Below are 24,734 nucleotides of genomic sequence, written 5' to 3' on the forward strand. Positions count from 1 at the left end.
ACGTTGACCAACTTCGGTATGTTGTGAGAATGCAAACGCTTGTTTTCTGCTGGACCTAGTTAGGCTGTTTCTTTTTCTTCTTCTCGCAATTCTAGGAATTCTCTAGCAATTTTCCCACAAGTGCAGGATCTGCCTTTTTTTCAGACCAACCGAGTGTTGATCCATTGGTTGCGACAGGAATTGATAGACCGGCTTGTCAACCAAAGCTGATGTCATGGGCTAAGAGAGAATGATTGGCCCAAAGGCACCCAGTTGGCTTTCATGTCTAAGGCAGGACTCGAATTCACAAGCGCCTGGTAATTGGACAAAGTCAACCTGCCAGCTTTCATGCCAAAGGCAGGATTAAAACTCACAGACACTTGGTGAAAGATTTAAAGTGAACCAGCCAGCTTTCATGGTTAAAATGGGACTAGAACTCACAATCACCTGGTGATTGGACAAACTCAACCAGCCGGCTCTCATGCCTAAGGCAGGCCTAGAACTCACAGACACCTGGTGACTGGCCCAAAATCACCCAGCAAGGTTTCATGCCAAAGGTGGGACTAGAACTCACAATCTCCTGGCGACTGGACAAACTCAACCAGCCAGCTTTCATGCTTAAGGTGGGACTAGAACTCGTAGTCTCCTGTTGATAGACCCAAAGTCAGCTTTCGTGACTAAGGTAGGACTAGAACTCACAGTCTCCTGGTTTCTCACCTGGTGCCTTAAGCAGACCAAGCGGGTTCTCAACGCAGCGAATCATATCTTGGCGTACAAATAAAGAGATCAGGAACAGAACTTCAGATGGAAAATGTGTTCCAACACTGATTCACAGTTCTTTCCATCGGGAATTGAAGATAATCAGTAGGTTGACAGGCCCTTCAAGTGTCTTCAGAAGGACTACTACAGCTGAAGATTGGGGAGGCAGCTAAGTTCCCATGACACACACACACCCACTCTAACCACCTACCGGTAAGTTAAAAGTAAAGGTTCTCCTCACATATATGTGCTAGTCGTTCCCAACTCAAGGGGGCGGTGCTCATCTCCATTTCAAAGCCGAAGAGCCAGCGCTGTCCGAAGACGTCTTTGTGCTCATGTGGCCAGCATGACTAAATGCCAAAGGTGCACATAACGCTGTTACCTTCCCACCAAAAGTAGTTCCTATTTTTTTACGTCCTTTCAAACTGCTAGGTTGGCAGAAGCCGGGACAAGTTTATTTATTTATTTATTTATTTGTCTTGTATGCCGCCCACTCCCGGAGGACTCCGGGCGGCTCACAAAAGACAAGGGAAAGGGGGGAACAAGACAAAGACAACATATTAAAAACAAAACCAACATTCACAATTTCTGTGGAGGTAGATGCTTCTCAGCTCCCCCCAGCCTGCTGGAACAGCCAGGACTTGGTGGCTTTGCGGAAGGCCGGGAGGGTAGTAAGGGTCCGGATCTCGACAGGGAGCTCGTTCCAGAGGGCCGGAGCTGCAACAGAGAAGGCTCTCCCCCGGGGAGTCGCCAGCCGACATTGGCTGGCGGATGGAATCCAGAGGAGACCCAACCTGTGCGATCTAATTGGTCTGAGAGAGGTAATCGGCAGGAGGCGGTCTCTCAGGTAACAGGAGCTCACTCCATTACGCGGCGCTAGGGATTCGAGCCACTGAACTGCCGACCTTTCTGATCGACAAGCTCAGCAGCTTAGCCACTGAGCCACTGCGTCCCTAACGACCTAAGTTAGGTTTGGTCATCTACACAAGAAAAACTAACAAAAAAAAAATCTTGCCGGAGGAACATGGACATCCTGGTCTCCCAAACTCCGGGTTAAATAAGGACTACAAAGATTTGTTAAAATCCTTCTCAAAGGCTGGAACTCAGAGAGGGAAACTTGTTCATGGTAAGTTTCAAGCTTGAGTTGCTAAGTGAAGTTTCACATTTCAACTTGCCAATTAAAAGTTTCTGTCCTGGCCAGAAAACCCAGATAAATTTCCCAACCACCAGCAGAATCTGTGCCTCGGAGGCACAATGACCCGAGTCCCGGCGCCACCCACGAAGGGTTCAATTACAGTCACCTTCCCAGGGTAAAGTCAATCTTGCAAAAGGAAGCAAAGTTTTCCCCTAAGAATTCTGCTTTGAAAGAAATCCCATAAATGCTGATAAAAGCATCATTATTTTAAACTTCCTTTCCTAATTCAGATAATCCTCAACTTACGACCACAGTTTGGTTGCTAAGAGGGATAGTGGTTAAGTTCGTTTTGTCCCATTTAGCAACCTTCCTGGCCACAGTTGTTAAGTGAACCACTGCAGCTGTTAAGTGAGTGTTGTGGCCCGGCAGGAGCTGTTGGAGCTGCCGCCAGACTCCAACAGCGAGGGGTCTTATGAGTCGGCCCTGGAGGAGGTGGAGGACCCTGGCCAGGGTGCCGACTCCAAGCAGGCGAGGAGAGACTGGTTGGCCACCAGGTGGCATCTGAGCCTTGGATCAGTGGGGAAGAGGCAAGAGTGAGTGATCCAAAAAACACCTGGGAGTTGTTCCGGGATGCACGCCATCGAAGGGCTACTCGGCGTCAAGAACAACGGTGTAATTACAAGAGGTGATTACGCTCAGCTGATGCTCATTAAGATCCTCTCCGGATTATAAAAGAGACTGCTTGTGCCACGCCTTTCTGCGGAAGTCAACGTTAAGGACTAACAAGAATCAAACTTGGCAGGCTGGATTGCTGCCAGAGTTTGTTTGCATTGCTGCCAAGTTTTGTAGGACTTGCTGCCAGAGTGCTTATCTCTTTGTTTATGGCTTGCAGCCAACGAGAGTCTTGACTGATTAAAAGAAACCTTCTCCTTTACATTGGTTTCGGCTTTGGTTCCTAGATGGAGGAGGGGGGTCAGAACAAGTGAGTAACCCTGAATCTGGCTTCTCCATTGAGTTTGCTTGTCAGAAGGCCGCAAACGGGGATCGCACAACCCCCGGACACTGCAACCATCAGTTGCCAAGCATCTGAGTTTGGACCACGGAGATGCTACCACTGTGGGAAGAAATATCCCTAAGGTTCAGTTCCAAGCTGGGAGAAAGGCACCGGAGACAAAATGGAGGCTGATTGGAAAGAGGGTTTAATGATGAAGCAGAACCACGTGGGTCTTTTTATACCTTGTCTTGGGCTTTGCACTTGAGCTTCCTGTTCCCGTGCAAGAACATGTATTCTATTTGCTAGATCTATTGCATGCAGCTGATCAGAAGTGGGTTCCTACCGGTTCGGGCTGGTTTGCCCCGAATCGGGAGAACCGGTAGGAGTGGCGGCGGTGGCAGGTTCTGCCCAACCACCCGGACGCTTCGCCCACCTGCCCAGACACTTCTGCACATGCGCACTAGTGTTGCGGTAATAAAATAAATTGAAACCCACCACTCATTGCACAGAGCCAATATGTGAAGGGAGGGAGTGTCTAAGCTGGGCTGTACAGCATATTAAGCTATTTATAAAATGCCATACTGGGTTCACACAAAATATGGGCCAATTCATATGGACCAATCACATATTGGCTACGTGCAATAGATCAGGAGTCTCCAAACTTGGCCACTTTAAGACTTGTGGACTTCAACTCAATTCCCCATGCTGGCTGGGGAATTCTGGGAGTTGAAGTCCACAGGTCTTAAAGTGGACAAACTTGGAGACACCCTGCCATAGAGGGATCCAATCAGTCTTATCAGCTGTTTTTCTTGAGCTTTGCACAAGGTTCTCTTTGATTGCAGAAAGCAGAATCCAGATTTATTAAATTTACAGTCGTTGACTTAGAACCTCTCGACTTACCACCATTCATTTATCGACTGCTTGAGGTTATGGTGGCACAAAAGTGACTTAGAACTGGTCCTCACGCTTATGACCATTGTAGCATCTCCACGGTCGCATGATCAAATTTAAGACGCTTGGCAATTGGCATGTATTTACAGCGGTTTCAGCATCCTGCAGTTTATGGGATCCGCATCCATGACTTTCCCAGCCGCGGGCTCCATTCTACCCCCAACTTTTAAAATGGCCTTACGGATCCTGGCCCAGTGAGTTTTCCACCAAGGGGCCCAAGATTCCATTACGGAATCTTCCAATCTTAAAAAGGATCAACCTGAGATCTTTTCGGAAAGTTTGACCCATGCCGAAAGGGGGTTGGGATTACCGAAAGCATGCTTCAGGGTGAAACCAATATTTGCTTTTCCAAGCCAAGAATGAACGCTTGCGTTAATGAGACTTAGCATGTTGGCTGGGGGATTCTGGGAGTTGAAGCCCAGACGCCTTAAAGCTTGAAAAACACGGGCTTTAAAGCTTGTTTATTTAGTGTAGCTTTCCTTCAAGGTAGTATCGACAGTTTCACTCAGAGGTGGGATTACAAACCTATTCCCCTGTTCTTAACCCAACTCCTTAACTACCATACCACTCTGAATCTCTTATTTTTTAGAATAGCAATAGCAGTTAGACTTATATACCGCTTCATAGGGCTTTCAGCCCTCTCTAAGCGGTTTACAGAGTCAGCATATCGACCCCACAGTCTGGGTCCTCATTTCACCCACCTCGGAAGGATGGAAGGCTGAGTCAACCCTGAGCCGGTGAGATTTGAACAGCCGAACTGCTGAACTGCAGTCAGCTGAAGTAGCCTGCAGTACAGCACTCTAACCACTGTACTCCCTCGGCTCTTAATTAGAAATTATTCAGCGTTCTGTATTAGTTATTGCCAGGGATGGGCTTCAAACGTTTTAGCAAGGGGTTCTCTGCCCAGTTGCTGGCTGAGTGTGGCCAGGGTGGGCGTGGCCTAGTTGGCCTTCTACATCATGGTGGGTGGGAGGGGGGGTGTTTTTCCCCTCCCCGGGCTCCGGAGGGTTTTTTGAGCCTCCGGGAGGGCAAAAACGGCCTCCCCAGGCTCCGGGGGCCCTCTGGAGGCTGGAAGCAGGCCCATTTCCGGCCTCCCTGAACTTCCAGTAGGCCGGTTTTCCACCCTCCCTGAGCCTCCACGGGCACCCTGCACTTACCTGCATCGAAAACAGGCTGCGTGGGGACTCTGGGGAGGGGAGGGGTGGCCAGGGCCAGCCAGGAGTTGGATTTGGGATTCTCCAAGCTGCACAGAATCTTAGCTAGAGGTTCTCCCACACCCCAGCAGTTACTTTTTTCACTGCCACTGTAACGTCAAACGGTCACTAAATGAACTGTTGTAAGTTGAGGACTACCTGTATACCTGTCAGCCACATAGCGTTTTGCTATCTCGCAGAAGCCAATGTAATCAAAATGACCCAGAAAAGAGAGAGAGGAGGGAGGGAGGGAGAGAAAGAGAGAGGGGGGAGAGAGAGGGAGAGAGAAAGAGAGAGACACACAGAGAGAAAGAGAGGCAGAAATAGAGGGAGGGAAAGAGAGAGAAACAGAGAGAGAGAGATGGATGGAAAGAGAGAGGTAGAAAGACAGAGAGAGAGAAAGGGAAAGAGAGAGAAAGGGAGAAAGAGAGAGGGAGAGAGAGGGAGGGAGAGAGAAAGAGAGAGTCACACAGAGAGAAAGAGAGGCAGAAATAGAGGGAAGGAAAGAGAGAGAAACAGAGAGAGAGAGATGGATGGAAAGAGAGAGGTAGAAAGACAGAGAGAGAGAAAGGGGAAGAGAGAGAAAGGGAGAGAGAAAGAGAGAGAGAGGGAGGGAGAGAGAAAGAGAGACACACAGAGAGAAAGAGAGACAGAAATAGAGGGAAGGAAAGAGAGAGAAACAGAGAGAGAGATGGATGGAAAGAGAGAGGTAGAAAGACAGAGAGAGAAAAAGGGGAAGAGAGAGAAAGGGAGAGAGAAAGAGAGAGAGAGGGAGGGAGAGAGAAAGAGAGAGACACACAGAGAGAAAGAGAGGCAGAAATAGAGGGAAGGAAAGAGAGAGAAACAGAGAGAGAGATGGATGGAAAGAGAGAGGTAGAAAGACAGAGAGAGAGAAAGGGGAAGAGAGAGAAAGGGAGAGAGAAAGAGAGAGAGAGGGAGGGAGAGAGAAAGAGAGACACACAGAGAGAAAGAGAGACAGAAATAGAGGGAAGGAAAGAGAGAGAAACAGAGAGAGAGATGGATGGAAAGAGAGAGGTAGAAAGACAGAGAGAGAGAAAGGGGAAGAGAGAGAAAGGGAGAGAGAAAGAGAGAGAGAGGGAGAGAGAGGGAGGGAGAGAGAAAGAGACACACACAGAGAGAAAGAGAGACAGAAATAGAGGGAAGGAAAGAGAGAGAAACAGAGAGAGAGATGGATGGAAAGAGAGAGGTAGAAAGACAGAGAGAAAGAAAGGGGAAGAGAGAGAAAGGGAGAGAGAAAGAGAGAGAGAGGGAAAGAGAGGGAGGGAGAGAGAAAGAGAGAGACACACAGAGAGAAAGAGAGACAGAAATAGAGGGAAGGAAAGAGAGAGAAACAGAGAGAGAGAGATGGATGGAAAGAGAGAGGTAGAAAGACAGAGAGAGAGAAAGGGGAAGAGAGAGAAAGGGAGAGAGAAAGAGAGAGAGGGATAAAGAGAGAGATAACCAAATGGCTTTAATCTACTCGTTTAATTATGATTTGATAAAAGACCATAAAAAAGGAAAGTCAGTCCATAAAGCAATCAAAATCGAACTTAGCCAACACCTTCCCGTAAGGAACAACAACTAAGAGGTTACACGGTTTCTGAACCTTCAGGAAGTGTTTGCAGGTAAGATGGAACAAGGAAGCTGTCAAATGGGAGAAAGGTGCTAGTTGTCACCTACAAAGCCCTTCATGGTATTGGATCTGGGTACTTGAGAGACCGCCTACTGCCAATTACCTCCACTAGGCCGATAAGATCCCATAGATTAGGCCTCCTCCGAATTCCATCAGCCGGTCAATGTCGACTGGCAACTACCCGGAGGAGAGCCTTCTCGGTGGCTGCTCCGACCCTATGGAACGAACTCCCCGTGGAGATTCGTACCCTCACCACCCTTCAGACCTTCCGCAAAGCCCTCAAAACCTGGCTGTCCCGACAGGCCTGGGGCTAAAGACTTCAACCCCACCCAAATAGTACGACTGTTGTGTTTTTTAACGATGTATTGTCTTTATGTGTATAACTTGTTTTGTACTTCCCCTCCCCTTGAATTGTGAGCCGCCCTGAGTTCCCCCAGGGAAAAGGGCGGCATACAAATAAAGTTAAAACCAAAACCAAAGGAAAACGGTGAAAAGGAAAAGAATAACACTCTATAAGAAAAATAAAAAAAAATAAATTTAATTCACAAAGGTGGCTGCATACCAGCACAGTATATGTCTCTTAGGGTCTATAGCAGTGTTTCTCAACCTTGGAGACTTGAAGTCCTGTGGACTTCAACTCCCAGAATCCCCCAGCCAGCACAGCTGTGCTGGCTGAGGGATTCTGGGAGTTGAAGTCCACAGGACTTCAAGTCTCCAAGGTTGAGAAACACTGGTCTATAGAATATGCTCAAAATCTAAATTGGGAGTTTTCATTTTTCCACTCACAGCTTGCCTACTTCCAAGACGAACTTTGCAGACAATCAGGACCAGCTAACCAATTTTGTTCCATTATAGGAGGTCACAGACTCTCCACGGACGATTTTGTTCGATGTATGAGAAAGACGATGGAGATGTACGAGGAAGCTAATGGGGGGGGGGGAATTGAATTCCGTGAGCTGCAGCTGCATTCACACCACACATTTATCCAAATCAGGAAGAAACCTCCACGTGCATTCATCCAGTCTGCTAAACCTGGTTAGTGTGAATAATGGTTTATGAACCCCATAATCTCTCTGGCACCCCCACATCACACAGGGCAAGTGCCCCCATTCAACTAAGGTAAAAGTTCCCCTCGCACATATGTCCTAGTGGTTCTCGACTCTAGGGGGCAGTGCTCATCTCCGTTTCAAAGCCGAAGAGCCAGCGCTGTCCGAAGACGTCTCCGTAGTCATGTGGCCGGCAGGACTAAACGCTAAAGGTGCACAGAACGTTGTTACCTTCCCACCAAAGGCTATTTGCATTTTTTACATGCTTTCGAACTGCTAGGTTGGCAGAAGCTGGGACAAGTAACGGGAGCTCACTCCGTTATGCGGCGCTAGGGATTCGAACCGCCAAACTGCCGACCTTCCTGATCAACAAGCTTAAAACAGGCAGCACCAAATTCTGGGCCACTCTGGGGAAATAACATGAGTTTGTGCTGTGATTGCGCACAAGTGAACAGAACCAGGTTGGCTGATGAAAGCTAATGGAGGGGAAATTGAATTAAGGCAGGCAGGTTTTAATTTGCGAGCATAAAACATTCTTTCCATTTGATTCCTCGAAATTCTGCAAGCAAGCTGTTCTCCATGTTTTAAAAAAATTTGTGAACAGGGATAACATTCTTTCCTCTTATTTTGACAACGTTGGAATTCAGATTCTCTGGGATGGAGGAACAACAGCTTCATTTATGTTTGCGTTCCCTTGACAACACACCAGGGGTGGGTTCCTGCCAGTTCTAACTTCTTCTATAGAAGAGGTTCCACAAATCTACCGTGCCGTTTAGAACCGGTTTCAGCTTCCTCCCCCTGCCCGTCTGCACATCATCAAGATGAAGAGTGAGAGGAGGAATTCTGGGAGTTGAAGTCCACAAGTCTTAAAGCTATCAAGTTTGAACACCCCTGGGGGTTTTTTCCTAAAGGGTTAGAGGTGCAAGGGTCTTGTAACTTGACAGCTTTAAGACTTGTGTGCTTCATTGCCAGAGTTCCTGAGCCAGCATGACTGGAGGAGGAATTCTGGGAGTTGAAGTCCACAAGTCTTAAAGCTGTCAAGTTTGAACATCCCTGGTTTTTTTTTTTTCTAAAGGGTTAGGGCTTCAAGGGTCTTGTAACTTGACAGCTTTAAGACTTGTGTGCTTCATTGCCAGAGTTTCTGAGCCAACATGACTGGAGGAGGAATTCTGGGAGTTGAAGTCCACAAGTCTTAAAGCTGTCACCTTTGAACACCCCTGGAGGTTTTTTTCTAAAGGGTTAGGGGTGCAAGGGTCTTGTAACTTGACAGCTTTAAGACTTGCATGCTTCAAATGCCAGAGTTTCTGAGCCAACATTTTGGTTGCTAAGCAAGAGCGTTGTTAAGTGAGTTGTACCACATTTTATAAATTAGCCATGCCCACCTAGGCACATGACTGCCAAGCCACTCCCACTCAGTCACATGACCAGCAAGCCACTCCCACAAAGCAGGCCACACCTACAGAAGAGGTTCTAACAATTTTTGAAACCCACCACTGCAACACACACACAGAAACATCCTTCCCGCACATACACAAACGCATGCACACACAACCAACCTTTTTAGAAAACCTATATAAGCATTCCAAAACTGCCAGGGAACAGCCAGAGGCCAATCCACTTCTAAGTATGTTTTATAAAGCCTAGCAAAAAAAAAATAACTTTATTGAAAAAGACCAACAACATAGCCGTGATATTTTGACAGCAAAGATTCATCAGTGCTTCTCATGGCCACGTTCTCTCAGGGCAATAACAGCCCAACAAAAGTACCAGTGGATTAAACATAATATACTTCAGAATATCAGAATAACAGAGCTGGGAGGGACCTTGTGAGGTCTTCTAGTCCAGGGGTCGGCAAACATAAACACTGAAAGAGCCATTTGGACCCAATTCCCACAGAAAAGAAAACACCGGGAGCAGTGGTGGGTTTAAAAAATTTTAGAACCTCTTCTGTAGGTGTGGCCTGCTTTGTGGGAGTGGCTTGCCAGCCATGTGACTGAGTGGGAGTGGCTTGCTGGCCATGTGACCGAGTGGGAGTGGCTTGGCAGTCATGTGACTGGGTGGGCATGGCCAACTTCTAAAATGTGGTGAAACTCATTTAACAACACTGTTGCTTAGCAACCAAAATGTTGGCTCAGAAACTCTGGCATTTGAAGCACGCAAGTCTTAAAGCTGTCAAATTGCAAGACCCTTGCACCCCTAGCCCTTTAGAAAAAAAACCACAGGGATGTTCAAATTTGACAGCTTTAAGACTTGTGGACTTCAATTCCCAGAATTCCTCCTCTCGCTCTTCATCTTGATGATATGCGGACGGGCGGGGGCAGGGTACTGAAACCGGTTATAAACAGCACTGTAGATTTGTGGAACCTCTTCTATAGAAGAGGTTACAAATGGCTGGAACTCACCCCTGACCGGGAACCACAAAGGTCCTAACCAGAAGCCCCTTGTTCAATTCTGGAGCTGACCGGAAGTTCAGTTCCCTCACCATAGTCTCCTCCTAGCGTGGCGTACTTTTTCCTCTACCTGTCATAACCAAAAGCCCTATCAATTGTGGAGACAACTGGAAAACCCTCTCCTTGCCATAGCGTCTTCTCCTGGCACACTGTGCTTCTCTCTCCCCCACCCCACCGGAAACTCCTCTCAAAATTGTGGCACCGACTGGTGATGGAGCCGCAGCAGAGGGAGGAAAAATCACATGCAGCTCCAGAGCCGCAGTTTGCTGATCCCTGCTCTAGTCCAACCCCCTGCTCAAGCAGGAGACTCTACACCTGTGAAGCATAGGTGGCACAGGTGGCACACAGTGCCCTCTCCATGGGCACACGAGCCGTCATCCTTGTTCAGGTCCACCGTGCATGCACACGTGCCTCCCCCCCAGCCATCTGCTCATCAGTTCTCTGCCGTACGGGGTGCGTGCAAGGGGCCTGCATGTGCAAAGGGGGGGCATAGGGTGTGCGATGAAGCTGAACTAGGGCAATGGCTCGCTCACACTTTGGGCATTCACACTGGAAAAGGTTCGCTATAACTGCCCTACACCATATTAGATATGTGACTATCTCAATCTCTTCTTTAAAACCTCCAGTCACGGAGCATCCACAACTTAAGCGTGGTCCTGGATCCAGTTTTCTGGTTTTGCACAAAGTAATAAATTAATCAAATGTTCTGAACAACAACAAAAAGAAACCCACCTCTAACTAATATTAACATTACACAAACACAGCATGCTGCGCAAATATAGTTGCTAGGTTTATTTGTTCTGCAACATGTTTGTTTTATCCATGGGATGAAATTGGCTATCCTGCTAAGCCACAATATGATTTATATATAGCGTAACATTTAACCCGGCAAAGTTTGCTCCTTTAATGGGGTTTGGACTGAAATGTGAATCTAGCCAACTTTACTTGCTGAGAATATGAAATCCAACAAGATACTGGTTTGAGAATGTGGAGTTTCTTTCTCTTTAGCCAACATTCAAGGCTAGGATGCAACAACTCTCATCAAGGATCTCTAAACTAAAAGCCGGTGGAATGAGATTCACCCATTGAACTGACCCAGGATCAGAGGCGGTATTCAGCCGGTTCAGACTGATTCAATCGAACCAGGAGCCGAGGTGGCGCAGTGGTTAGGGTGCAGTACTGCAGGCCACTTCAGCTGACTGTTCTCTGCAGTTCAGCGGTTCAAATCTCACCGGCTCAAGGTTGATTCAGCTTTCCATCCTTCCGAGGTGGGTGAAATGAGGACCCAGACTGTGGGGGCAATTTGCTAAAAATCTGTAAACCGTTTAGAGAGGGCTGAAAGCCCTATGAAGAGGTATATAAGTTTAATTAATAAATAAATAAATAAACCAGTAGCGGAAATTGTGGGTGCGCCTGCCCACCCGCACCGGCTCTATGCTGTCCTATTTAGGCACATTTTTGAGGCCAGGCCCATGCGCAAAAGCTGCACGCACAAGCAAAGGGCATGCACAGAAGGCTGGGGGCATGCGTGGAAGTGGGCCCACGGGTCAAACCGGGGGTAACAAAATGTGAAACCCACCGCTGGTCAGGATGTAGTTACAAATCATAGTTCATGGCTTAGTACTGAGTTCTCCAAACTTGGCAATTTTAAAGCTTGTGAACTTCAATTCCCAGAATTCCTCAGCATGACCGGCTGAGGAATTTTGGGAACTGAAGTCCATTAGTCTTAAAGTTGCCAAGTTTGGAGATTCTTGGCTTAGTGTGTTGTGCAGATCCAATCAGCTTTGACTTAGCTAACAGACTACGGTCCAAACTAATCCTGGTTTTGTACAAACACAATCAAAACGAGAGAGACTGGCACACTCTTATCCTACAATTTGGAGCAAGTGAAGATTTGAGTCTGGGAATCACTACTTCTAATCCGACCCCATAATCATTACTTGGCATGGATCCTTAACCTCATAATCTGCTCTTAAGAGCAATTCAAGCCAAGAAACATTCAGCATTTAACTTAAATGGCCCCAGAAAACCGGTGATGGAGAACGGGAACCAACCAGGAAGAAGAACCCAGCAGAAAGTGAGCTCCTAAGACAGAATTTCTCAACTTCAGCAATTTTAAGATAGGTGGACTTCAACTCCCAGAATTCCATGCTAACCAGGGAACTCTGGGAGTTGAAGTCCATCTTAAACATGCAGAGGTTGAAAAACACTGATTTAAGGTTTATTAGGGACGAACCTGATGCAGCACAGAGTTAAGGAGAGGTGGAATGGGACAACTTGCCACAGCCAACTCACTGTAGCCAACTCAACTTGCCATGGCCAAGTCACCACGGCGAACTCAGTGCACGACAACTCACCATGGCCAACTCGTCACGGGACAATTTCACAATTCTATTTAATGATTTAAAATAAATAAATAAAAATATTGTCATTTTTGCCCTTCAAATTTCCTCCTGTCCCTCTTTTTGCACCCTTTCATTTAATGATTAATGATTCTATTCCACTTTTTTGGGGGGGGGGATATTAGTATAACTCTTGTCCCGCAGCAAATTGTCCTACAGTGAGTTAGCTGTGGTGAATTGTCCCGCACCAAGTTTGCCGTGGCCAGGAGTGGGTTTCAATCTTTTTTTTTTAACTAACGATTCAGTGGGCGTGGCTAGAGGGGGGGCATGTGACTGAGTGGGCGTGGCCAACCTGACATCACTCACGCACACTCAGAAACCCAGGAACACTCTGCAGGCTTCAGCAGGTCTGGGGGAAAGCAAAAACACCCCCGTTTTTGTGAAAAATGGACAGAAAGACCGTTTTTCGCAAAAACAGAGGCATTTTGCCTTACCTCAGCCCTGCTGAAGCCTGCAGAGTGCTTCTGGGGGCTGGGAAAGGCAAAAACGCCTCAATTTTTGCAAAAAACGGGCCCTTTTTCGCAAAAAACATGGGCATTTTTGCCTTACCCCAGCCTTGCTGAAGCCTGCAGAGTGCTTCTGGGAGCTGGGGAAGGCAAAAACGCCTCAATTTTTGCAAAAAATGGGCCGTTTTTAGCAAAAAACAGGGGCATTCTTGCCTTACCCCAGCCCCGCTGAAGCCTGCAGAGTGCTTCTTTAGGCTGCAGGAAGGCAAAAATGTCACCGTTTTTACGAAAAATGGTCCCATCTCTGGGACAGGCATGCACACACCATTAAAAAGCAGGGAAAACTACATTTTTTTCAATGAAGATTGTTCTACGCAGGTGCAGAACAGAAAATAAAGATGGCGGCGCCCAGGATAGAACTGGTACGGCTGAGTTACTACCTATTCAGCCGAACTGGTCCGAACCGGTAGCAACCCACTTCTGGCCGTGGCAAATTGGCTGTGGTGAATTGTCACAGATCCGGGAGAAAGGGCATGGCAAAAAAGTTGAAAAGCAAAGCATGAAAGCGGAAATCAGACTTGCCTGGGGCTACAGCGTTACAGAGCCTGAACAAACCAAAATAAGATGAAAGGGGCTAAAATTTGGCCAACAAGAATCCCCTCTATTGACGGGGAACACAGTAATGTCTGCCTCGGAGGGCAGGGGGGAGTTGGGAGGGGAGAGAAATACCGAAGTAGATGTAAAGGAATGGGATGGACGCTAGACTGAGCCATAGATCAACCGAACAATTCAAAACCGCAAGTTTAATTACTGAAACAATCCATTTTCCAATCTGGAACATTGTGAGGGACCAGAAACTAAAATGGTATGGCTGGCACAAGCCTCAAACCTCCAAAGTAGGCCTCACATTAGATAAACTGAGCTTGGTTGTGTGAATGAAGCCGCTAAGTTAAAGTTTACTGGGCTAAGCATTGAACAATGGGGTGGCCCTCTCTGGAACAGGATCCTTTCCAACCGACTCGTATTGTCTTACATGTATTTTCTCTCTCAGGTTTAAATATCTCTGTGGAGACCATAGGACAGAGATGTCAAACCAGGGGATGGATCCGGCCCGCGTGGTGCTTAGATCTGGCCCACGGGGCCACCCTGAAAACAGCAAAGGACTGGCCCGCGATGCCTCTGCCAGTGAAAACGGAGCTCTTGAGGGCCGCGCACTGCCCTCACAAGCTCCATTTTCACTGGCAGAGGGTTTGCAGGAGGCCGTTGCAGCTGAAAACGGAGCTCAGGAGCCTGTTTTTGCTGGCAGAGCGCTCGAGCTGCCACAGGCGCCCCGACACAAGTGATGTCATGCTGGCCACGCCCACATGGGCCAGCCCCCCCCTCCCGAGATCAAACACACCTCCGATGCGGCCCTCAATGAAATCGAGTTTGCCATTCCTGCCATACGAAACAAAGCTTAGCAGATGTTCTCTTCAAAAAGTACTACAAGTAGTCCTCCACTTATTTACAACAGTTCATTTAGTGACTGTGCTCACATGATCAAAGTTCGGACGCCTGGCAACTTGACTCATATTTATGACGCTTGCAGGGGATCTATTTTTGAGACCTTCGGGCAAGCAAAGTCAATGGGGAAGCCGGATTCGCTAAACAATCATGTCACTAACTTAACAACTGCAAAGGATTCACTAAACAGCCATGGCAAGAAAGGTCGTAAAACGGGACAAAACTTGATTAACAACTGTCTTGCTTAGCCCCAGAAATTTTGGGCTCCATTGAAGTCGTAAGACAAGGACTACCTGTACAGTATATCACCTTTCCCTAACTGGAGGTCTTCTGAGATGTTGGCATGGAAAGCCAGGGCAGGGGATAATGGGAGTCAAGATCCAGCGGAGCGGCAGGGGCAGTGGTGACAGGGGGGGGGGGGTTGATGGTTTTGTTCTGACCCAGGTTGCCCGAGAGCCTGAAGCAAACTCCTTGTCCCAACAAAAACCATTTTTATTAATTTCCTGTGAATTCTGCTCATTCACATCCAGCCAAGTCTTTTAAGGGAGGATTTTCAGTCACAGACCTTATCTGGCATGGAGAGCTTCCAAGTATCTGCAGAACTTGACAAGGAGTCTCAGAGAGTCACATACCAATTAAGCGAACTAATTGTCTCCTGCAAACTCCACTCCCTCTTTTATTTCCTCTGGGAGGGGCCATTCATCATCCACCTGTGGCCTTACTCCCAAGTCGACCTTTGTTCTTTAGCTGTTCCCTTCATCTGGCAACTATGCACATGCGCACACTGGGAACAGGCTCCAGCTGTTCTTCTGCCTCACTGATCTCTGACTCTGAAGGCAGCTGATAACTGTCAGACGGCCCTGGCCCCCTCTCTGCCTCCGACACAGAGTCCTCATCAGAGCCTTCCCCTGACTCCAGGACTGGCCCAGGTTCCTCCCCAACCTCCTCACTGTCCGAATCTGCTGCCAGCTCCTCTGGCCGATGGTGGGCCACAACAGGTTTCGTGCATGCAAAACTCCATTTGCCCAGGTGCAAATAGAGTTTTTGCAAGCTTGTTTGCTGCTTTCGTGGCCCGGTTCCCAACGGACTGTGACCCAGTACCGGTCTGCGGTCCACGGGTTGGGGACCCCTGCATACGAGGGCACCGTGTTGGCAAAAAAAGCTTTCCAGATTTCCAACCGGGGAAGAGGTTTCCATTTTAGGCTGCTGCACCGCAATCCTTCCTGCTACCCAGCTTCTGTTACTCTCCCAACGAGTAACTGTTCCAGCTGGCTGCAAGTACGGGGACTTAATGGTGTTAGTCCAATTATGAGGATGACAGCAATGACCGATACGCTTGGCCTTCTCTCCAAGAACTGAAACAATACATTTTCTTTTCCCGGCCTTGGACAGGCACTTCTCAACCCTGCCTATTTTCCTCTCCTGCCAATGCCAACCTTCGAATAACCAAAAGCAGTGTTTTATTCATTTATTTGTTTATTTGTTCATTTCATTTTATTTTGGGTCTGCTAGCTTCAAGCTCTAAGCAGGATCTTTCAAACGCTGTACCCAGGGAGCCTTCTTTGCCCAGCGATAGGCTGGCATCTCTGACCCTATCATTAAGCAAGCGGTTCGTTTATTTATTTTTCTCGTCCTTTTCATTCTCAAGAGAAAGGCCTGGGCAGGATTTCCCACCCTTCCAACCAGGGTGAAGGTACTTTTGCTGTTTTCCTGCAGTCAGCAAAGGGTCCAAAATTGGCCATTCCTTACAGGTCGGGCACCTGGTTTCACTTAACACCTCTGAGCAAAGTTAAACTGCTAGCAGATGCATTTATGCATTACTATAAATCAGCTTGTGGTATATTTTGGGCACTTTCCATTTGTTTTGGTGTCCCTTGTCCCTCTCTCTTTTATGTTAGCTTGTATTTTAATGTTCGATGTTGAAATTTAATCAAGGTATTATAAACAAAAAAAATCAGGAAGAATTAGAAGATTCATTCGTGCAACAAGCTAGGTTTGATGAGTTCAAACTTGGATCTTCTTCCTGCCCTTTGACTATGGAGGTAGCGCCAGATTTTATTTTCCTGGGCTCCAAGATCACTACAGATGGGGATTGTAGCCAAGACATTAAAAGACGCTTGCTCCTGGGGAGGAAAACTATGGCAAATCTAGACAACATATTAAAAAGCCGAGACATCACCTGCCAACAAAAGTGCGTATAGTCAAGGCTATGGTTTTCCCAGTTGCAATGGATGGCTGTGAAAGTTGGACCATAAGAAAGGCTTATGATGTCAAAGAATGGAGGCCTTTGAACTCTGGTGCTGGAGAAGACTCCTGCCAGTCCCTTAGACTGCAAGGCCATCCAACAGGTCAGTCTTAGAGGAGATCAACCCTGACTGCTCTTTAGAAGGCCAGATCCTGAAGAGGAAACTCAAAGACTTTGGCCACCTGATGAGAAGGAAGGACTCCCTGGAGAAGAGCCTCATGCTGGGAACGATGGAGTGCAGGAGAAGAAGGGGACGACAGAAAATGGCCGGATGGGGTCACTGAAGCAGTCAGTGTGAGCTTAAATGGACTTCAGAGGATCATAAGAGGACAGTAAGGCCTGGAGGAACATTGTCCATGGGGTCGTGATGAGTCGGACACAGTGGTGAGTTTCAAAAATTGTTCGAACCTACTCTGTGGGTGTGGCCTCCTTTGTGGGAGTGGCTTGCCACCCATGTGACCGGATGGGAGTGGCTTGCCGCCCATGTGACCGTATATGAAGATGCCGACGACACTTGTCAGAACCACCTTAAATTACCTCACACACAGCACTGGCCTGCATAAGAATAGGATGTAAACTTCTTTTTTAAAAGGCATCTTTGGTTTGCGTTAAAACAACTTCAACACACGCAATGTTCTGATTGCACCACAAACGCAGGAGTCATCCTTACCTTTCACAGAGGCACTGAGTTTTATAAATATGAGCATGATACTGTAGAATAATCCTATCCAAGGACCAGTGGTGGGTTTCAAAAAAGTTTGGAACCTCTTCTGTAGGTGTGGCCTGCTTTCCGGGTCCACTGGTGGAACCTCTTCTAACCGGTTCGGTAGATTTGACGAACCGGTTCTACCGAATAGGTGCGAACTGGTAGGAACCCACCTCTGGTAGGAACCCACCTCTGGTCGGGCACGACTTCGCAACTAACAACAACAAATGACTATGTTGCACAAACCCAGTGCTCTTTATCCATGTGCAGTTCCATGTGAATCGGGAAAAAATGGCCTCATTCAGAAGGCAGGTTCAATCTGGAAGCCTCTGCAAGTCCAACCTGACCAAAATATAGGTAGTCCTCGACTTACAACTGTTTGTTTAGTGACCGTTCAAAGCTGCAAATTCACTTGAGAAAGCGTCTTATGATCGGTTTTCACATTTAAGTCAGTTGCAGCAACCCCATGGTCGTGTGATCAAAGTTCAGATGTTTGGCAACTGTCTCATATTTATGACAGTTGCTGTGCTGTGATCCCCTTTTTGCGAACTTCTGACAAGCAAAGTCGAGGAGGAAGCCAGATTCACTTAACGACCGTGTTAGTAACTCAACAACTGCCGGGGATCACTGAGCAACGGTGGCAAGCGAGGTAGTACAATGAGCCAAAGTTCCCTTGACACATAGACTAAGAGAGTTGGAAGGGTCCTTAGAGGTCATCTAGACCACCACCACCCATCCAAGCAGGAGACCCTACACCATTTCTGACAGATGGCAGTCCAGTCTCTTCTTGAAAGCCTCCAGTGATGAACCTCCCACGACTTCCGAAGGCAACTTCTGTTCCATGGGTTGATTGTTTAAACGGTCAGAAATTTTCTCCTTATTTCTAGGTTGAATCTCTCTTTGTCTCACTTAGCAACGGACATTTTGGGCTCAGCTGCAGTCGTATGTCGAGGACTACCTATAACAGAGTCTGGCCGCCTTCCAACTGCGCTGAATCTCTGCTTTTCCTTTTTATATCTCGGTGAATTAGTTTTTTTTTGGGGGGGGGTGTCTGCTTGAAACTCTTCAAATATTATCTCATGGCTCAAGTCTTTAAAAATGTACTCTTTGATCCAGGCAAGGCTTCCTCCAATATCCCATCCAGGTGCCTTTCCTTGCCTCTCACAAAGGGATAGCACCTAAAAGACACAAGTGGGCACCTGACCAACCTCTCTGGAGAGACTGTGCGTGGTAGATGAATAACCTGCTTTTCATTCAAGAGTTCAAGGTGGCCACCGCCTCCTCCTCCTCCTCCTTCTCTATTCAGAAAAACAACTCTTAAAAGTAGGTTGGGCGTTTAAAGAGAACTGGGTCAGGCAGGCAGGCAGCTCTGGCCCCTAATACAGGGGTGAAATTCAGCAGGTTCTGGAGAACCGGTAGCAGAAATTTTGAGTAGTTCGGAGAACCGGCAAACACCACCTCTGGCTGGCCCAAGAGTGTGGTTGGAATGGAGATTTTGCAGTATCCTTCTCCCAGGAGTGAGGAGGGAATGGGGATTTTGCAGTATCTTTGTGGCAGCTCCTGAGATATTGGAAGACTGCTATCCTGTCTCCCCTGGTCCTTCTCTTCACTAGACTAGCCATGCCCAGTTCCTGCAGCCGTTCATCGGATGTCTTAGCCTCCAGTCCCCTGATCATCCTGGTTGCTCTTCTCTGCACTTTTTCTAGAGCCTCAACATCAGTGATGGGATTCAGCCAGTTCGCACCACTTCGGGAGAACCAGTTATTAAATTTCTGTGCAGTTTGATGAAGTGGTTCTTGGAAGAAATCACTAGGGCAGAGAACCGGTTGTTAAATTATTTGAATCCCACCACTGCTCATCATCCTTTTTTTATAACAAATGTTTCTCCTTCAGCTGCCCTTATTGAGATAAATTTAGACACAGATGTCACTCAATTATACAGAGAATAGAACAAAAATTATTAGAATTTTTTTAAAAAATTGCAAAATTTGAGCTTTCACCTTTTTAAGTAGCTCTTCAAAATCAAAGTCGGGGGGGGGGGGAGTTTTCTGCTGAACCTCTCCAATAAACACAAGGAGGGGAGGACCATGGGTTTTCTTGTGACAATGGCTGGAAGTGTTTAGCCTCCTCATCTTCTAGGGCAGGGGTCTCCAAATTGAGCAAATTTTAAGCCCTGTGGACTTCAACTCCTAGAATTCCTCAGCCAGCATGGCTGGCTGAGGAATTCTGGGAGCTGAAGTCCATCGGCCTTAAGAGTTGCTCAGTTTGGAGATTCCTTTTGTCTTTGGATAATTTTTCTGGTTTCTCAATCTAGTCTGCAGCCTTGGGATCTCTTGGTGGTCTCCTTGCCCTTCTCTCTACACCTGACCCTGTGTCAGCTGCCCAGTTCAAATAACATTAGAAGGAACAAACCCATTCTCTGAGGTAAATGAACAGGATTCCTTTAGGATCCTTGGAAAGCTTTTGCACAAATCTCTCGGGTACAAGGTTTCTGCCTTACGTCTCTGCCCCATCCCTGGCCAATTCTATTCGCCTCGCCTTCCTCAAGATGCCACGACACGAATTAGTGGCAATCTCGCACTGCACTTAACCCGCTATCAGGGTTTATATAATACGCTGCATCATCTGGCAAAGAGGCTGGGTTCACACCTAAGCCACTCGCAGGGGTGCACAAACAAACTAAGATTAAAACTCACCAAACATGGGGTTATGTGGGAATTGATCTGCATAGAGCAGGGAGGTCTAACCTTTTCCGGACCAAGTGCCAAAGCCCCCCCAAATGGAATGCACGTGACACTGCCACACGCCACACCCCCGTGCATGTGTGCACACCACCCCATGCATGCACGCATGCCCCACCCCGCATGTGTCCCACTCCCTGCACATGTGTGCGCCCCCTGCATGCGCTCTGCCCCCACACGCATGCGCAGCAGAGGCCCAAGGACCAGATGGCCGGCGGGAGACATGCGCGCCTGCGCATCAGAGCTGATCTAGGGCAAGGGCTCACATGCCATTAAGGTTTCAGCTAAGTGTATTTAAGCATGTGGTAAGGACATAGGTCAGGATACGTGGGTGTGGGTGTGTGCATGGTATTGGTCAGGAGGAAACCTGAAACCACCATATCCCAAACATCTTTATTTCCGGCTGCAGTAATCCAAAATTTCCTGGCTTGGCAACATGATTTTTTTAAGGGGTTCTCCTAGCACAAATTCTCTGGTGCTCTCTGAGCTCGGTTGTTTGCTTGCAAACGTTTCATTACCCAACTAGGTAACATCCTCAGTGCTACAGAATGTGGGGCTTGCTCCCTATTTATATCTTGCCCTGCTGGTGTTGACGGAGGTAGCAATAGCACTTATATACCGCTTCATAGTGCTTTACAGCCCTCTCTAAGCAGTTTACAGAGTCAGCATATTTGCCCCCAACAATCCGGGTCCTCCTTTTACCCACCTTGGAAGGATGGGAGGTTAAGTCCACCTTGAGCCCGGTGAGACTTGAACTCCCAAATTGCAGAGGCAGCCGGCAGGCAGCAGAAGCAGCCTGCAGTACTGCACTCTAACCACTGCGCCACCATGGCTCGGTATGATTTTCTCCTTGGTAGATATAATCTTGATTACAGTGTTGCTTTCTGCCTCATTGTTTGTCTGGTATTAATCCCTGCTTATCTGGGTATTGGCAGCTGGAGAAGTACAAAGGGGGGGGGGAACCACACCTCCACCAACACGGGCAGAGCAAGCTACTGTCTTTAAACAGAGAGCAAACCCCACGCTCGGTCACACTGATGATGTTATCTAGTTTGGTAATGAAACGTCTGCAGGGGGGGGGGAATCAACTTCAGAGACCACCATGGACTCCATCGTTCGATGTGAGCTACAGATAATCTCTTCCATTGGTTCCAGTAGATGAGATTATCTGTAGCTCATGTCGAATGATAAGAGGCCATGGTGTTCTTTGAGTTTGATTTTTTTTCCCCCCCTGCAGACGTTTCATTACCCAACTAGATAACATTATCAGTGCGACTGAGTAACTGTTTTATAGCTTTTTCCTACTGCAAATGCCCTTCTATGGGATTCCATGGCGCAACCTGTCCTTTCCCTCGTGGTTTGCACAAATTGGCTGGCATCAAATTCAACATCACAGACCCCCTTATTCAAACCAAGCGTGCCCACTGTATAAGAAAGGCGTAGCTCAAGATCGTGCCAAGTCCCAGAGAGACAGATAAGAGCAAAGAAAAAAAAAAGGGTTTCTCTATCGTTGCATAAACTTTATGACCATTTTAACTACAGCTCTAACGGGAAGTTGGCCAAACCGCTATATTTGTGCTCTTTTTAATGATGTTTGAGTTGCTTATTTATAGACTATTTCAAAGTGGATTGATTGGTTGGGTTATAACATAAAAACGGTATGCTAATTCAGCACCAGGCGGAATAGAATGGAATAGAATGGAATGGAATGGAATAGAATAGAATTCTTCATTGGCCAAGTCTGATTGGACACACAAGGAATTTGTCTTGGTGCATATGCTCTTAGTGTACATAAAAGAAAAGATAAAAAATAAAAACCAGGAGACTGTGAGTTCGAGTCCCACCTTAGTCATGAAAGCCGACTGGGTGACTTTGGGCCAATCGCCAGAAAGCCCCGAGTTCTAGTCTTGCTTTAGGCACGAAGGTTGCCTGGGTGACTCTGGGCCAATCCCTAGGAGAGCGCGAGTTCTAGACCCACCTTAGGCATGAAAGCCAGCTATGTGACTTTGAGCCAGTTGCTTTCTCTCTCTATCTCTTCCCAACCCACCTCACAGGGTTGTTGTTGTTGTGGATAAAATAAGAGGGGCGGAAAGGAACATTTAGGTATGTTAGCCACCTTGAGTTATTTATCCAAATAATAAAAGGCAGGATTTTAAAAATCTAAAAAAAGACCTTCCTATCTACCTGAATTATATGGTTACCACTGGGAATTCTGGAGGGCTGAATTCTACGCTTCTGGAAGTCCACAAAGTTTGCTTCTTTGTGAATTAGGTGGTTCCTATTTTTCCATTTGCATTTTTTACATGCTTTCGAACTTCTAGGTTGGCAGAAGCTGGGACAAGTAACGGGAGCTCACTCTGTTACGCGGCGCTAGGGATTCGAACAGCCTAACTCAGTGGTTCCCAAACTTGGCAACTTTAAGACTTGTGGATTTCAACTCCCAGAATTCTCTGCTCTGCTGGCTGGAGAATTCTGGGAGTTGAAGTCCACAAGTCTTAAAGTTGCCAAGTTTGGGAACCACTGGCCTAACTGCTGACCTTTCTGATCGACAAGTTCAGCATCTTAGCCACTGAGCCACCGCGTCCCTCCTCACTCAGATTAGGAAACCCTACTTGGGTTTCCCCCGCCCCCCAAAAAATATTTCCCCTCCTCCTTTTGATTGGCCGAGTCTGAATGCCACAAGCAGCACCTATGTACAGCCTAGCCTGCTCCATTTGTGTGTCTGGGGAAGCCAAAAATCTGGGCAGATTCCCGTGGTTCAATTCACCGAACCAGCTGGCTTGTCCAACAGGGGAAGCTACAAGGACTTCAGTGCACCTGTTGGGTCTCTCCCCCCCCCAGCCCCCCACACTCTGGTGATAGCCTCCGATGGCAATGAAATCTGGCAGGGATGAACCCAGATTTGCCCTAGCAATTTACCCACAGCTAGCTGTAAAACTTTCACAATCAACTTCTTAGGAAGAAAAATCCCAATTCTCTCTATCTTGCACCCATTTCTCTCCGGGACACTTATCTTTTATCTAAATAAAAGAGAAACTATATGAAAGTGGAGATTACAACACGTGAAGAATGGTTGCAGGATTTGGGATTGGCTAATCTAGAGAAAAGAAGGACTAGTGGGGGACGGGACACGATATCAGTCTTCCAGTACGTGAGGGGCTGCCCCAAAGAAAGTGTGGGGTTCAACTCATTTTCCAAGGCACCAGAAGGCAAGACAAGAAACAATGGATGGAAACTAACCAAGGAGAAGAAGCTACCTGGAATTAAGGAGAAACTTCCTAACAGTGAGGACAATTAACCAGTGGGACAGAAGTTGCCTCCAGAAGTTGTGGGTGCCTCATGGCTGGAGGCTTTTAAGAAGAGACTGGACAGTTGTCCGAAATGGTATAGGTTCTTGAACAGGGGGCTGGACTAGAAGATCTTAAAGGTCCCATCCAGCTCTATTCTGATTGATTGATTGAGATGGATGAAAAGGGGGAATCGATGCGAGAGGGGACGAGGTGAACGTCCCTTTTGCGGCCAAAAGCGATAGATACCCCGCCTTCCTCATGCCCGGTGGGGCCGGGACAACTCTTGCTTAAAAGTATTGAGAAGCGGCGACACGCCTGGACCCGAGTCAACTTTTGCAACCAAGCACTCTTCACATGCTCAGAGGCTGCCTGCTTTTCCTCTTGCTCCCTCTTGAAAAAGCCTCCCCAGCGCGGCCGGGTCCCAGGAGGAGCCTTCCAGATGGAGAGGGGGAGAAATGGAGGAGAGGCGCTCTGCCCATGGCCAGAGTCCCTCTGGCACCCAGGAGCCCGTCCCGCGGCGCAGCCCGGCGCAGAGGCCACTCACCAAAGTCTGCTCGTACTGCAGCGCCCGCTGCTCCAGGCCGCCGTCCGCCGCCATCCCGGCCGCTTGCTCCGGCGTCTCCGTTAACGGCCAGCGGGTCCCTCCGGGCAGCCCTACCGGCGCTTCCCTCCCTTCGGCCGGGGCTCCTCGCTTGCCTCCGCCTCCCCACCGCCCCCGGCCGGGCAGGGGCGGGACGGGGCGGGACGGGACTGGCTGCCGGATCAGGCCGGAGGGAGTTCCCGCCAGCCCCGCTGCTCCGCCTCTGCTGCCCCCGTCGGAGTCGGCCGGGAGCTCTGCAGCGGTGGGAGAAGCGTCTTGGCGGACGGGCCACCGACTCGCGCGTCCTCCCCTAAACCGGCCCGAGAACATCGGCTAAGCTGGACTGGCCGGACTAAATGCCTCGATCAAGCGTGTACACGCGATGCCTCGTTCACACAACACGTTGAACCCCCTTACCACATACACATATACACACACGCAGTCCTCGACCACACAGACAAAACACTCGCACACAGTCCTCGATTTACAACAGTTCATTTAGTGACCGCTCAAAGTGGCAACAGCAGTGGAAAATAAAGGGGCTTATGACCATTTTTTCACACTTGCAACCTTGTTTGGCGCATCCCCATTTGATCAGGTGGTCGAAATTCAGATGCTTGGCATGTGGTTCACATTTTATGATAGTTGCTGTGTCCCAAGGACTCCCGATCCCCTTTTGCG

General features: G+C 48.0%; 1 protein-coding gene across 1 annotated transcript in view; it reads right to left on the reverse strand.

The window, feature by feature from the left end:
* Positions 1–24,138, reverse strand: part of CLCN2 (chloride voltage-gated channel 2) — a 144,413-nt gene extending 120,275 nt beyond the window's left edge. Inside the window, exon 1 of the mRNA XM_087725150.1 lies at positions 24,018–24,138. Coding sequence (XP_087581276.1) covers positions 24,018–24,071 — 54 coding nt within the window. The 5' untranslated portion in view covers positions 24,072–24,138. The remainder of the gene's footprint in view (positions 1–24,017) is intronic.
* Positions 24,139–24,734: the final 596 nt, after the last annotated feature.

This window comes from Thamnophis sirtalis, unplaced genomic scaffold, assembly GCF_051295495.1.
Source record: "Thamnophis sirtalis isolate CommonGarterSnake01/CBP01778 unplaced genomic scaffold, rThaSir2_p1.2 scaffold_11, whole genome shotgun sequence".
Lineage (NCBI taxonomy): Eukaryota > Metazoa > Chordata > Lepidosauria > Squamata > Natricidae > Thamnophis > Thamnophis sirtalis.